This window comes from Pocillopora verrucosa, chromosome 12 (assembly GCF_036669915.1).
Source record: "Pocillopora verrucosa isolate sample1 chromosome 12, ASM3666991v2, whole genome shotgun sequence".
Taxonomy (NCBI): Eukaryota; Metazoa; Cnidaria; class Anthozoa; order Scleractinia; family Pocilloporidae; genus Pocillopora; species Pocillopora verrucosa.
In genome coordinates, this window is record NC_089323.1 from 7,678,178 (window position 1) to 7,694,049 (window position 15,872).

The 15,872-nt window shown below is 35.6% G+C and overlaps 1 protein-coding gene across 1 annotated transcript; it reads right to left on the bottom strand.

The window, feature by feature from the left end:
- Window positions 1–763: 763 nt before the first annotated feature.
- On the bottom strand, window positions 764–10,004 carry LOC131777823 (coiled-coil domain-containing protein 24-like). Its single transcript, XM_059094173.2, has 10 exons — window positions 9,679–10,004; window positions 7,784–7,844; window positions 6,514–6,634; window positions 5,628–5,692; window positions 5,047–5,149; window positions 4,783–4,869; window positions 4,196–4,250; window positions 3,069–3,141; window positions 2,615–2,678; window positions 764–2,023 (listed from the first exon to the last, which is right to left on the bottom strand). Exons 1-10 carry the CDS (start codon window positions 9,844–9,846, stop codon window positions 1,681–1,683), a joined length of 1,140 nt encoding a protein of 379 aa, XP_058950156.2. The 5' UTR covers window positions 9,847–10,004; the 3' UTR covers window positions 764–1,680.
- Window positions 10,005–15,872: the final 5,868 nt, after the last annotated feature.

Genomic DNA, 15,872 nt, shown 5'->3' on the forward strand with positions numbered 1-15,872 from the left:
GCGATTTGTTATGTTTAAAGTAAGGCCTGTTTCTTTCTCGCAATTTTACCAGCGTAGACAAAGTTTTGTTTACGGGGCGTCCGTTTTTGATACACGACAAAAGCCGAAAACGCGGGGTCAGGAGGTTATAGGACAGACGCAGAGAATATTTCCAACTAATTTTCCATCCTAAATGATAGTACATAATGTTTTTATAACCAAAACTTAAATTCCAAGAAAATCGTAGAAATAAGTAGAATTTCAATTTCAATCTGTTTTTTTTTTCTATTGTGAGAACAGCAAATATACTTCTTCCGTTAGAACGAAGGGTGGGAGCAAAGCACTAATTAGCTGTTATATATAGTTGAGAAAGTCGCCAGGCTATTATAACCTATAGGCTGCTTTACTGAAATATCACAGTTACCTTGCGCTAGGAAATAATTAAGTTACTTTTGTTCACAATGAGGTCACACCAAGGGGTTTTATTCATGTTTTTAACGACCGTGTGAAAAAAAAGGAAATTTCTTGCATAAGTGAGACGTATTCTCAGCTAGGAAATGAAAACCTCGCAGAATCATCGAGACTTAAGAAATTTTTTTTGCTGGCGCTGGCTGAGTAAACTAACTAAATAGTGCAAAACTAGCTTATTAACTAACAAAATAGTGCAAAACTAACTTATAAACTAACTAAATAGTGCAAAACTAGCTTATTAACTAACTAAATAGTGCAAAACTAACTTATTAACTAACTAAATAGTGCAAAACTAACTTATTAACTAACTAAATAGTGCAAAACTAACTTATTAACTAACTAAATAGTGCAAAACTAACTTATTAACTAACTAAATAGTGCAAAACTAACTTATTAACTAACTAAATAGTGCAAAACTAGTGCATAACTAAAGAAAAGAAAAAAACACATGGCCTTACGTCAGTATGTGGCAGCACTACAGTTTCGTGGGAAACCTACCCCCCCATAATTACGACAATGTCTACACCTGAGTGAGTTAGTGCGAGAAGAGGGACACATTTGCATATCGGAGTTCCCACAAAAACTCGTTTTTGTGTTTCGCTTAGCCACTAGTTAAAAAAAGAAAAAATTCAAAGGCCAGTAGTTTTTCTTTTTCTTTCTCTTTTTAATGTATGTACATTTCTTACCAAGTTAAAAGCAAAATAAATAACATTCTTTCTTTTTAGTTTCTAATTTTTTTCCAAAAGAAATTATTCACCTTGATCTGCATGCGATCAGGGAACTTCAGGGAACCCCTAACGGATTCTTTAATTTTTGATGGAAAATAAAAACAAACCAATCATGAGAAAGTGCCTTTTTCAGTTGTTTGTTTGTTGTTGTTTTGTGGTTTTTTTGTAGGTGCGACACTTAATTTTCTTGTAGGTGCGACATTTAATACATAATAATACGCACCCACTTTATGCACAACATTAAGTGGGTGTCTTTTCAATTCCTTATAAAGAAACGCTTGACATTGGTCTGGAAGCAGTCAAGACGCGACCCGAAGGAGGCACCTTCCTAGACAAACACTCGTGGAATATAAATTTTCCAAACTTAACACGCAAGTTAAGTCCAAATGGATTTGGAACAAAAAGCACACGACTCGTCGACGATAATTCGTGATCAGAAAAAAGGCAAAAAAATTGCCAAATCTGCCATAAACCTCGATTCGCACAGTTCCTGAACAACATCTTATCTTCCACTGTCGCGACAATCAACGACCATTTTCCGAAACCGCGCAGCCGAACCTGGCCGAACAGTTTTCGCCGAAGTAGGTGGAGAGGGCGTCAGTCTCTTTTGATTCGCCGATGTTGGTGGAGAAGGAGAAAACTGTCCGCGAGGAACACCGCTGATCTCAGAGCTTTTGCTTGTAAGTACGCGGTTGGGTACCGTGCCATGGTAACGTCGGTCATGTGAAGAAGGGGGAGGTCTGGGTATGGGATGAGGCTCTGCCTCAGTCGATTCGCGTCTTCTTTGTGGTTTTTCTTCTAATAAAGATTGTCTCTTGGAGTCAGACAATCTTCGTTGCGGTTGTCTACGATATAAAACAAGTGTGAGGATAAAATATGACCGTGGCCACAGGCCTGGAACATTCCCTTCAGGGGTGTTAGTCTCTAGTCGTCCGTTTAGGGAATTTAGCTAGCGGGGGTTCTCAGATACGCAGTTACAGCGTTGTTACGGAGAGAGACATTAAGAGGGAGTTTTGGATATTTCTGCCATGAAATGTGGATACTGTAGCATTCTGATTTAACGCTTTGGAACTTTCTTGAATATACTTCTAATTGATGCCACTATGGTGTACTATTACAGGGGCATTTATTTGTATTACATTTATTCTTAGAAAAGTTCTTCTACAGTGCTTTACCAGCACGGTAAAGTTGTTCATCGGGAAAAGGCGAAATACATTATTTTGTACTAGACAAAAGTTATCCCGCTGTGAAGAATGTGCACTGTCGCTGGACGAACGACGCCTGGAGGATGATGGAAAAAGTTATTTAACCACCTGAGTTGGTTTTGAAGGTGGTTGTATAGAGGTTTTCTTCTCACTCTTATATTATACGGAAACACATCACTTTTAATAAAGTGTTTAAACGAAGAAGGAAAAATCAGATTTTGTACTACTTACCTTGCAACTGCTGAAACGTTGTTGAGAAGTTCCTTCTCAAGTTTCGTTCCCAAATCACGCAAATCTAAAACAAAATTAATAACACTTGTGAAAGTACATACAACCCTGTATTTGGGCATGATTTAAACGCAATAAATTAGTCAAGTCGTATGGGACAGAACGCCTAACCCAGCTATATCGGTGGTTAAAAGTGAGGGTTTTATGACTGCTGTAGTTTGACATTGGTTTTGCATTACTGCGTTCAGTGGTTGTTTAAGAAATCACGTGTCACCCATTCAACCGCGTTTTCCCGCGCTTAATGCCGATTGCTTGGTTTTACTTTGAGTTCCCATTGGCTACTTGTGATGTTTTCCTTGGTGTTTTGATTGGCCTATAGTAACTTATTTTGGGTTTTGGTTGTACGACACTCTATCTGTGTGATTATTTATTCAAAGTGCTTTTCAGCTTCTTCTACCTCTCAACGACGGCTCTGGTTCATTCGGCGATGTAACCTGGCCTCTATAGTCTGATTCCTCCATCAGGCAATCCTTAAAAAAACCACACAGAAAGGTCCAACTAGGTTAATTTAAAAGCAGAGTACGGCGACAAACTCTATGAAAGGAGAGGGTTCGTTTCTAGAGAAACTGTGGTGCTGCGTCGGTGGGAGAGTATAGACAGATAACTTAATATTATCAACTGAGTTGGTATAGTAAATTGGCCACCGTAAAGAGTATGAAAGCCAGCTTTCTTGGAAAATTTTCCTCAAACAGCCACACGGCTCATTAGAACAGAAAAACGTGTCGGAATAGGTCGTCTCCTCCTGGGCGGGAAGGGGGGTGGGTAAACTGTAAAGGTTCTATTGTACAGTTGTAGAGAATTAAGAGCCAATATTCACCCAATGCAAAAATAGGAAACTAGAGAAACAGAAGAAAAACTGTGCAATTTTAGGAAATTTGCATTTTTTTTTAAATTAATATAGTTAGGAACATTAAAACCTACACAGAATAGCAATATACAGTGTTTGCTTTTAAACATGAAAAAATTTATTTTGCCATTTATATAGACCTCTTCACTTTTTTCTCTCCTCTTTTTTTGATTTCCAAAACTTTTCACCACCCAATAAATGAAAAATGCATGTTATAAATGTAAAAAAATTAATGCAAGTTAGTAGTGTATATCCCCACAATTCCTGACTAATTGAAATTTGGAGTATTTAACGGCCTTTGCAGAAGGAATTAAACTGGTAAGCAAGAAGCCAGGGTAAAAATCATCCAACTTAAACTAAAATATGGAATTCATAAACTCAGAACACAGGAGAAAGTGAGCACTGGCTTCACTGTCAGCACCAGCTGCTCTCTTAACCCTTTCACTCCCAAGATCTAATTAGTAATTCTCCTTACTGTCTGCCAAACAATTCTCATTTTGGCAGTTTGAAGAATTTGGTACTGGATCAATTATTAATCCTATAATTGATATTTTTCTTTATTCTCATTACTTGTCTGCATGATATTGTATTGACATTGTAAGGAGAAATTCTGTCTTGACCACTCATGGGAGTTACAGGGTTAAGTATCACTACACAATAGGGCACATCAGTTGTACCTGCAAAAATGCTATGTCTCCAAGGAGACCTTCTTTCTCTTCTTCTAATAACTGCCTACAATTTGAAAATGTACACAAGAAATACTGGTGGATTAAAACAAGGCAAAAAATTAAAGTAGTTGTATCTGAAACCAGAGACTGCTTTTTCCCATTTAAAGTAAATAGCTTGGAAATTATGCTGCCAAAGTAATCAAAGTGATTAAGAACAAAGGGCAAAATTACAAGGTCACCGGGCCAGTGTGTTAATAACTGGTTGCATGTGTGAGAAAGGTATTATAGATAAATCACATATGGGTCTATTTTTGCATCTCATTGCCTCGTGGTTATGAGAAATTTTCTCCCACACTTTTCTGTACTTTGCATTTTAAGTTTCATAGTAACATGAGAAAAAAACCTTCGGAGAGGGAAAACAGACTCAGAACTACAATTGTAGCCAACAATAGCATGTGTTAAAGTTATATCCACATGTGGCAATAATAATATACAAGTATGAGTGCTTTCCTGTACCAATCAAGATGATATCTGAAAATTTGACATAATGCATAAGAAATGGACTCACTGCTATCTGGCAGTAAGACAGTGAGTACCTTAAATGATGGGTAATTCTATCAATTTCCAGTGCATTCAGCTTGTCATTCATGGACTCAAGATGATCGCTAAGAGAGGAAGTACATCTAAACCAAAGAAAAAAAATCATTAAATAAATTATCACTTTTTTGGGCATTGTGGCACATGAACTCTTATTGATCTATTTACATTATTTTAAATCATTTTAATGGTTGTGTGCTGCATTTAGAGTGTAAGCTCATGAACAGAAGCAAACAGCCCATTACAGCAATTTACATCTTCACCTGCTACCATCACTACTGGGTGTTGCCCTCATCGGGGTTTGTCGTCCATCTCTGGATGAATGAGCAGTGGATGGTCGACTTGATGAGCTGGAGGGTCGAGCAGCTGTTAATAAGAACAAAGAACCCACATCAGTCTAACATAATTGTAAGACGACTTTGGTTTTGTCAACTGGGTAGGTGATGTAATGTCATTTGCTCTGACAAAGGGCTAACACGCAAAATGTCAGCTTTGAAACTCTTTACAGTGGCTGACGCAGCACCATTTCCTTAAGAAATGTACCCACTTTATGAACATAATCGTGCAATTCAATTGCCCTTTGTTCCAATCATGATGGAAGTGAGAAAAAATAATGAATGGCTAATAATTGGATGAAAAATACAATTTCTTTAGATATTAATTGCAAATTATGCACAGAAAATTATTAAATTACAGTCATGCATGTGCCTAAATTTAAAAAAAGTGTGGTTGAAATTAGGAAAGTGATAAATTAAGGTACATGTATTATACTACATAGACCAAGTGAAATACTTTTTTTCAAGCAAAATATCTGGTTTTAAGCTAAACATCATGTTGAACTTACCTGTATTGTCAAACACATATTCGATTATATCAGACTCCTTCTCACTCAAAATGTTTGATGTATTCCTACAAAGAGCAAATTGTTAAGTTAACCCTTTAACTCCCAAGATCTCATTAGTAATTCTCCTTACTATCTGCCATACAGTTCTCATGATGTTTGTTTGGAGAATTTGGTGTTGGATCAACTCATTTTCCCTTAATTTATATTTTTCTTTATTCTCATCACTTGTCTGCTTGACATTATATTGATATTGTGAGGAGAAATTCTATCTTGGTCACTCATGGGAGTTAAATTGACAAATAAAATGAGTTATGTAAAATCATAAGATTTAAATCATGTCAAACAAAATGGGTCCTTCTGTTGCTGTAGTTGCTGCAAGAAGGTCAAATTTCTGTTCTGGCTTTTTAATTTTTTGTTTCAATTTCTAAATGAACAAGCTGTATTTATACCCTTCAAGGATTTTTTAACATTTTCCAATGTTAGGCAGCTGTAAAATATTGTAGTTATTTTTAGCAGCTTTAAGTTGGTACAAAAAAAAATTCAACTTTACACAATAACTATCACCCTTACTCATTAGTCAGCTACTAACTTTAAATTTCATTGTGAAAACAAGTCATGTTCTAATAAATATGATTAACAAGGAAGTATCAAAAAATCTTGGCAAGATTACAATGTCTTTACAAACTTTAAAAAATTTTAAAACTAGAAGGTGTTGACAACTAGCTTATGACAAATTTCAGACCACATAAATCTTCAAACCCGTTTATAATGCAGGATAGCTTACAAAGTTTTAGGAAATACATGCCACAATCCGTGCACATCTTTGTTCTAGCAAGTGACAACCAACATGTCATTAATAAATGAAACTTTGCAGTTTACACTGTACCTTCCTTCCTCGTTTGCTTTCTGCTGCAACATTTCCACAAACATTTTAATCTCTTTCTTGAGATTTTCTCTTATCATTGGAGGCTCAGGAAGTCTATGTAAATGTCTTTGCAGGGCTTTCTCTGTCAAAATGAAAGCAGTACTCATCAAAAGAGCAAGACCAGAGCAATTTAATTGGGAGACAAGATAATGTTTGGGAAAGGGCTTGGTCTACAATGTGTCCCTTTTAAAGTTACTAGTCTAAGAATACCCCATCAAACTGGAAACTGAAATACAGTACTGGATTATTAGAGTGATATTTTGACTGTTGTATTGGCAACAAAGTACCATAAACAAGTTTATTTCAGTACAATGTTTTGTTCATACCTATCTTGAATACAGGACATAAAATTTTTTTTTTTTTTTTAAATAGCCAATTGGCTCCTAGATATTTTTAAATGGTAGCCAATTCCAAAAAGTTGATTGCCATTTGTCATTTTTAAGACATTGTACCGGAAAGACCCTTCAAAATTATGAAAGCCAAATCACTGTAGTTGCTTAACAGTGATACAAATCAGAGAATCTTGACGATCTCTTTTTTAACAAATGAATACAGTCATCATGTGGAACAAACTCATTAACTGAAACATATTTGTACATGCTCAATACTCAGCCATCACAGAGTTGAAAAAAGATATCACGTAATAATTATGTCAATAATCCATTTCATCAACAAATGGGTGGAAACATTTGCTAACAATTATAGTTGCTCTTGGTCTGCTTCTAGTAAATGATTGTTCATTATTGAGCAGTGTGGAAAAAAGCCTCTAATACCATGAACTATCAAATGCAGATTTAAAACATGAATGGAACATGATAATTACTACAAGTTTGGGCAACCATTATGGTGTAATCAAAAGTACACTTCAAGAATGCCCTTAATATTATAAACATAGAATAACTAGTCAGAGCCCTACACTGATGGTTACTTAAATAAAGTTACATTACATTGTAGATAAAGGTGTGCATATTGGGCTTCTAAATTGAAAAAAATAAGAATCAATTCAAGAGGAACCTTTCCCCTAGCACCTTTCAAGGATGTTCTGAAAGTGCTTTGCTATTGATCATCATTTTTATGAAACTGCCAAATATTTAAACCTAGAATCAATGAATATCTATAACTATCTTGATTTTGTATATAACATGTGACAAAAAAATTTTTACAACAGTTGTTTGTAACCAAAACATGGTAATTAAATAATAATAACTAAAATACAAAAAAGAAAAGGAACCTCTCTTTTCTTTCTCTGTTTCTTCCCTGTAATCTTGCCAGATTTCAAGAAGGGTGGAGGCCTATATTAAAATATTAACAGACCATTCTTTCATAATTTAACTGGTAGTTATTAATGTAAGTTAATTACTTTTTTCTTCTGTGAGAAGGTAGCTATATGTGTGCAGGAGCTGGGAGTTGTTGCTGCAAGACTAACCTAGGTGTAACTGTACCCTCCCCTCCCTCACTTCCATTTTGCCTTGGGGAGGAGATGGTGCAGCTACACCAAGGCTACTGTGAGACACCTGTGTACAATGGCTATCCCTTGAAAATATCACAAAATAGAAGGTGATATTGTGTACAAAAGAAACCCAAAAGAGAGTGATGGAATTCCCTTAAGCAACATTTTCCTGTGATTTCTAGTACCTAAAGAAGCAAAGATTTGAGGAAATGTGACAGTTATAATGAGAAATTGCACAATTCAACTTGATGGTGTAGCTACATGTAGCTGTTCTACAAAACTTTTTGCCCAAAGGGTTCTTTCCCATCAAAAATCTACAAAACATTGACACATTTATGCTCTAGCAAAGTACTCATTTCCTTGCAGAGACATCAACAGTGAAATGTGTCATTGTTTGCAAGAATATTGGGATGTAGATGTGGGCTTCCCAAGCTCACGTCTTGAGAAGAGCAAAAGATTAATTCATGAAAGCATCACATGTTGTGTTACCCAGTGTTAAGTTATGCAAGAAACTATTGAGAATTTGATGGGCTAACTTGGAAATTCTGGTAGAAAATGCTTGTTTTCAGCATTTTTCCAGGGTTCAATATGGTCTTAGAGTGTAAACTTTATGTGAAAAAATTGCTGTTTGGAAGGATTATTTGGGTGCAATCCATCTCCACAAGGACAACAGTTAATATCATAGTGTGCAGCCCTGACCCTGTCTTATAACAGGAATAACAGTGATGGCAAAGCAAGCTTAAAACAGCAGAGAATGCCAGAAAACACAACAGACACACAAGGAGTGAGTAACTTTTATCAATCTTACAGGTAAAATGTTTGAATTTTGGAATATTTAGCCTTATAAATCAACCATATTTCTTTCCCCATACTATTCCTTATGAGGCCTTCAAATTCTCAATGGTACCTCAAGCAACCTAACACTGTGCCACACAATACATGACCCTTTCATGAATTAACCTCTTGCTATTATCGAGACATGAGCTTGGGATGCCTGTGATGTAGAAAGGTTTCAAGAAAACAAGGAAATTTTCCTTATTTGCATGCACCAAATTACAGATATCTTACAACAGTAAATCAGTAAGGATAAGCCTTTTTCAAGCCAGGATGTAATATTACCAAAACAGACCAAAGAAAAAGTAGAGAAAAGACCTTGTGTCAATGTAATTTTTAACTCAAAAGTTTAGTTGATAGAGAAACAACCAGTGGCAAAAATAAGTGGCCCCTGTCTTCAATAGAAAGTTTTTTCCTGCATTCTCTCCTCTTTTAATTTTCCATCCTGCAATCACAACTGGAAAAAAAGCACTTCGCGATAACATTTTTAATTGGTTGACTGTTATCCTTTGAAGACTCGAAATACTGACATTCATCTTTTAAGCATGCTTACACTTAATCATCATCACTGTAGTCCATCAACTGTAAGGGGATTTAACTATCACACAACAGCACCATAATGATTATCGATCAATATAAAGCAATAACACACAACGAAATAAAGACGAGTTTAAGGATGATTATCGATTTATATTGAATTTTTAGATCAAACAATGATCATCAATACGTATCTATTGATTTTTATCGACTTTATTGACTGAAGTCAGTAGCTGATTGATGATGCATGATGTTATCTGACATAAACGTCAAAATACATACATGTACATGTAAATATAACCGACCTCATTGTGTAAATCCAAGGTCTCATCCACTAGATCTTCTCCCAAAGCTTCTTTGATCTCGATTCGCTCACTTTCAGGAACGTATTCCTCGATAAATTTCCATAATGACGGTCTGCTTTCGAATGCCTCCAGTCGCCATTCCATGGAAGTTGAGAGATCTGCACACATCGATCCTTTCAAACAATCTTCATTCAGGCGAAATTAACAAGTATTTTTGAAAATTCTGCCTTCATCTTCTGATGAGTAAATTTTATCACTGGCTTGTTTATATGGTTTTTACCAGGATCCTAAAATACTACTTGAGTTGATGGGAACGACGCCATCTTTGTTGCCGAGTAAAAAGCTTAGTAGCCACGCTTCAGATCATGGCTGAGTGACCGTTAAGGGATCGCGGAGCTGTTTCCCTGACAACTTCAGCCTGTCTGGCCATTTTTTTTCGCTCGTCTACTGAGAGTCTGCTACAGGATAACGTCTTTGTTGCGAGATCCCAGCACTAGTGAAAACTTGCTGTCTTGTTGATATGCTGTCAGTATGTAAGTAAGGATGAAATAATAAAAATGATGATGATGATAATAAAAATAATAGTAAAGATAGTGATGATATTAATGATAATAAAGTTATGGAATCGAATTTGCCTTTTTTGATAAAAATTGTCCATAATGCTCTGGAATGTGTGAATATGGTATTTTGTCTTGATAACGATGTTAAGCGGGTGTATGACACAAAATCTGCACCACCTGCCGTCAAGGATTTCTCCTGAAGGTCGTTCTATTTTCCAAAACTCATTGTCAACGGTAGAAAAGGAACATCAAATTACAAATGTCGTCAATATTTGAAATATTTAATGAAGATGGTCGCTGTATATCTAGAATGTCTCTGGTATGTATCAAAGTCAATTCAAAGAATATCCTTCTATGACTTTCAGGCGAATTACTCTCCTTAACTTCAACTTTCTCTTTACTTGTTTCACTCTTCTTAAAAAAGCTCTATCAGAGCTGAATATTCTATAATTTTAGACGCACAGTTAAAACAAGTTGGTCGGAATTATCCGCCCTAATAAATGAGAGTTTTTCTAAGTTAACTGTATAAACTTCACAATCAAAGAGTGACTAAAGAGCGTTTCCTTATTGTATTTTGAATCAAAGATTAAGCCAAATACATTTAAGTTCAAGTCTCTGTCTCAGAACAGAGGGAGCAGAAATGACTTCCCTCTGTAAATAATTCCGGTATAGTCAATCATTGTTCCTGTTTTTTTAAAATGGCGTTATTTCATTAATAGACCTCTTTCGCTTTTATGTTATGTTTACCCATTTCAAGTCGCGTGATAATACTCTAGAAAACCATGTTTTCCATTTTTCCTGGTTACCAGCCTACTTATCAGATGCCATAGAACAGGTCCAATAGCGTGTTTTGGAAATCATTTTACTCTAACGTTCACTACGCGGACAGTTTGGACCTTAGCATTTCTTGACAATTCTCTCATCCTTGTTGCTTTATGCAAAGTATCTTCCATTCATCTGCCGTCCAAGTTCTTGTATCTTTGTCTGGTAATAACTGATCCGCTTGTTGGCCTCTCCAAGCCACCCTTTTGGTTTCTTTGACTCCCTCAGAGAGCTAACTTAAAAAATCGGGGTTACTATCAGAGATTCGATGTAAACTTTGCACAAGATGTTTCTGATATTCTTTATTCCCATATCATGAAATTACAGCCAATAGAAACATAGTAATCACATTTCAATATTCTACGGCACTTATCCTGAATACAACAGTATATAAGCGAAACGAAAAAAAAAAATGTATGCATTCATGGTACAGACACAAACTTTTCTGTGAATATTAAAGTATGGGGTACACTTTCAGGGAGTAGCGAATTAGGGCTGTTGGATGTATTTGTTTCTTGAAAATAAGACAATTTTGATTCGTTTTTCTTTCTAAAAAAGAGAGCTTGACATTAACGCCATATTGTCATACGATCCAGTCACAAGGCCAGTCATAGACTTGAATTTGTTTTTTATTAGAAAATTTCCATAATGCTCATTCATTTTAGCAATGTTATTTCTCTTTTCAAACGATGTTTGTTTGAGCGTATAGAGTAAAATTTACCATCACCGGTTCTTATAGGACCGACATTTGATGAGACTAAGGCTGGATCAGCCAAATTAGTTATAGCTTGAAAATGTTTAAATTTTTGCATTTTCTTCCATCGAATTACGATATTAAAATGTCTATCAGTTGTTTAATTTGCCCACTTGTTTTCGTCCATTCATACCAATTGCTTTTAGAAACAATTGTTTTTCTACTTAGCAAGCCGTCCACAATAAATGATTTTGTTTTGTGAGCGCACACACACAATGAATAAGGGCCTTTCCGCACTAGCGGACAAAACTAGAATTGTTCCGACAAAATCAAAGGACAAATTCGTCATGACAAATGTTTGTTTCGTCTTTTGCATCCGCATTAAAATTTTCAAATTCGCCAAGTTGCGTCAGCGCCTGATCTGTTCATATGATCGGCCGGCATGATTGTTAAAGGATTCCACCTCCAACTGACAGGATTTATCCTAAGTCGTTTTAAAATTTTAGAATTCCCGAGTTTTGCAACAAAAGATAATTTGTGCCTTTCTATAGTAATCTGATTTCTGTATAAGATATTTTATATATTTTTTTTTTAGGCCATTCATATAAATTGCTATTTACAAAAACTTTTTCCTCTACTGAACATAAATTCACAATAAAAACTATTTTGTTCTGTAAGCACACAAAAAGTCAATTAGCTTAATCTGTATACGATAAATTTTTTTTTATACAACAGTTAGGGATTATCTTTATTTTCCATTGTTTTTCAGCTATTCGTAGGAATTGCTAGGTACAAAAAAATGTTCCCTACTGAACAAATATTCCCAAAAACTATTTTGTTCCGTGAGCACACACAAAAAATCAATTACCTTAACCTGTATACGATAATTTTTTGTATACAGCAGCTAGGGATTATCTTTATTTGCATTTGTATAGATTGCTCGCCACAAACAATTGTTCCCTACTGAACAAATATTCACAATTAAAACTATTTTGTTCTATGAGCACACAAAAGGTCAATTAGTTTAATCTGTATGCGATACATTTTTTTAAACAACAGCTGGGGATTAGCTTCATTTTCCATTATTTTTCAGCCATTCATATGAGTTGCTAGTTACAAACAATTTCTCCTCTACTGAACAAATATTCATAACAAAAAATATTTTGTTTTGTCAGAACACACAAAAGCTCAATTAGTTTAGTCTATCTAATCTAGAAGTCCTGTTGCAAGGCTTTTTCAGTTTCCAAGGCTTTGGTAAAAACTTGGACACCCAAGAGTGAAAAAACACTTAAAAGGAACTGGATGCAGCAACATGCATGAAAGACATGCCTGCTCATACACTCGCCCAATTGTAATCAAGAATGTTATGGTTAAAAGTTGTATAGAAAATTAGAGATCTTTGATCCTCTTAAGACTAACGAAGTAGAGAATAACTGTAATTTGTTACCAGGGCAACAATAGATAATTTTTACATGACAATTTTGTTCATTTTAGATTTTTTTATTACGTTGCCTGTACATATTTCAGTTTGCAGTTTGCCAGAACCACTTCTACTCAGAGCTTTAACTCTCGACCATCAGCTCACTTGAAACGTTGTGGTATGTTTAAAAGAAAGCTAATAATTTCAAAAACTCATATTGTTTCAGACGGTGACTTTCTTTCTTTGAGTTTAACTATTGTAATTTCGTTGTATAATGGGCCAATTAAAACGTAGTATATTAGCTTGAACCAATCACAAGGTTCCGGAAGTCTTTGTAATCCAATCAGTTTACTCGTACGTCAGCGTTCCTCACACACAGATAAGAAAGAAAACTAGCTTTACTGCAACGAATTGGTCTTTAGAGCTTGTGAAAACAGCTTTACTTGAGGTGAGTTGCTAAGCTTGTTTGTTGATGCAATAGTTATGAGTTGACGTTCACTTCAATGTTATAACTTAATATTTGCTTTAAAATCCCTTTTTAACAGATCTTGGTGATTCTTGAGCTGAAAAGTTCAACTTTGGTACTTAAACCTTGGTAAAGGACGCGCGATTGAGGTAGGTCAAGACATCTTTCATTGCAGTTGTCTTGCTGTTCTGAAAAAAGTTTTGCGACTGGTCTCAATCGGGGTAAGGTAGATATTCATCTTGATTAAACTTTCTGCTTATGAAGGCTACAGTATGTCCCTTTGCTGAGTTTTTCGATAAGTAAGGAAGGTGGGGAGGGGGGGGGGGAAGGAATGGGGAGGGAGTTGCTCTTTACACTGCCTTGAATTGGGAGATGTCGCTACATTGGTTTTTTTTCGATTTTCACAGTGACACATCAACTATGAAGACTGTGTTCCTGTTCATTTTGGCTGTTATGATTGTATCGGTGACATCACGTTCTACCGGGAAAGGTGAGTAAATGCAAAAGATACTTGGCGATAAAGCAATGGTGTAGACAGTGAACTAATGAGTGAAATGGAAAGTAAAGAGAAAGTTTGAAAATCAAGATGGATTTAAGCAATATTTTGGGAATGAGTCTCAGCGTTTGAAATGTCTTGGGCTTTTTTTGAAACTTACAAGAATGAACTTACAATTGCGTATCAACGACAAACATTTCGTGCTGATTATTTAAACGAGATCTAACCCAAACCACGGTTTTACGCAAGTAGTGGGCCCTGCTCATTCTCCATAAGAGGTTTGTTTACATGAAATAAATGCTAACAAATGCTTCCACTGCTAACTTTCGACACTCTTGACAATGTTCATTTGAAAAAAATCTTCACATAGAACATCCAGCTAAATGAGCAATTTCGAATTCCTATGAAGGTTTAGAACGCTGAAAGAACAGAGCTTGAAAACATACTTAAAATCCTATGATTAACTCCCAAATACCTTATGTAAAGAAAGAAATAGTCAAAATGTCCGGAACTAGATTTGAAAATAAGTTGTGACTTAACAGTGGATATGAAAAATACAGATCAAAATCAAGTTTGGTATTTTAACATTCAAACTTCGGTCTGCACTCAGTCTTCTTGAAAAACACATTCAATATCAATTATACATTAAACGAAGCGTTACGATGAGATGAGATTTATGGCTACCTATCTGAAAACCGATGAAAACTCATTTTGAGAACAATGAAACTAGAATGAACTGTCTGCTGCTTCATCGTCACAAATTGGAATGGACACCGCATTCGATATCCTAATTGTAAGTTGTATGTAACCTCACATCGTTGAGTCACATCTTGGGGGGAAATGACCAAAAATGTCCAAAAATCTCATCAAAACTATTTGTTTTTGTCTTGAAGAAAACATTGACAGGCCATCCTTCGATGACGTCTCCAATGATCCCTGCGGATATGGGGACAGAGATGAAAATTGTATTGACGAGTGTTTGGAAAATGGTGGTGAAGATTGTGAAGACGAATGTTGCTTGTGAAAAGATAAAACAACAATAATCCAGGATTTTGTTGATTTTTGGACTGATGTGCTAAGATCCTTTTTCTTTTTTTTGTTTGCATCATCTTTTGCAAAATTAGATTTTGGTTGTAGGAGGGGTGCCAATTCTGTTTAATCTTGAGACTGAAAAGGTGATCATAAGATTGAAAAATAAAGCTTAATTAGCAATCTGTTTTGACTTCGCCTTTTTATGACCTGTTTGTGCCTTTTTTCCTATGTTTGTTTATGAAACGAAGGGCCCTTGGAACTCTATCGATCCGTCCTCAAAATCTAGCAAAGCTCTTTTTATTTTTGCCCCTAACCTTGCATCATCTTCTGCAAAATTAGTTTTTGGTCATAGGAAGGGGGCCAATTCTGCTTAATCTTGAGACTGAAAAAGTGATCATAAGATTGAAAAAATAAAAGCTTAATAAGCAATTTGTTTTCACTTCGCCTTTTTATGACCTGTTTACGCCTTTTTTCCTATGTTTGTCAATGAAACGAAAGGCCCTTGGAACTCTACCGACCCGTTCTCAAAATCTAGCTAAAAAAAAGACCGAACTGCTTTTATTTTCAGTCATGCGCAATAGAGATGAGAGACAGGTAACGACTTTATTTCAGCTGTCCAAGTAATGACTTGCCTCAAGATGACCACCCCGGAAAAACTAGGTTAAATGCTCATTCCTGAAGAACATTTTAAAAGCGAAGCCAAA

Coding starts and splice junctions, on each gene's coding strand:
- LOC131777823 (XM_059094173.2), bottom strand. CDS start 9,846: ATGTGTGCAGATCTCTCAACTTCCATGGAATGGCGACTGGAGGCATTC. Junction 6,635..7,783: donor AACAGAGAAAGAAAAGAGAG/GTTCCTTTTCTT, acceptor TCATTTTGACAG/AGAAAGCCCTGCAAAGACAT. Junction 2,024..2,614: donor AACGTTTCAGCAGTTGCAAG/GTAAGTAGTACA, acceptor TTTATATCGTAG/ACAACCGCAACGAAGATTGT.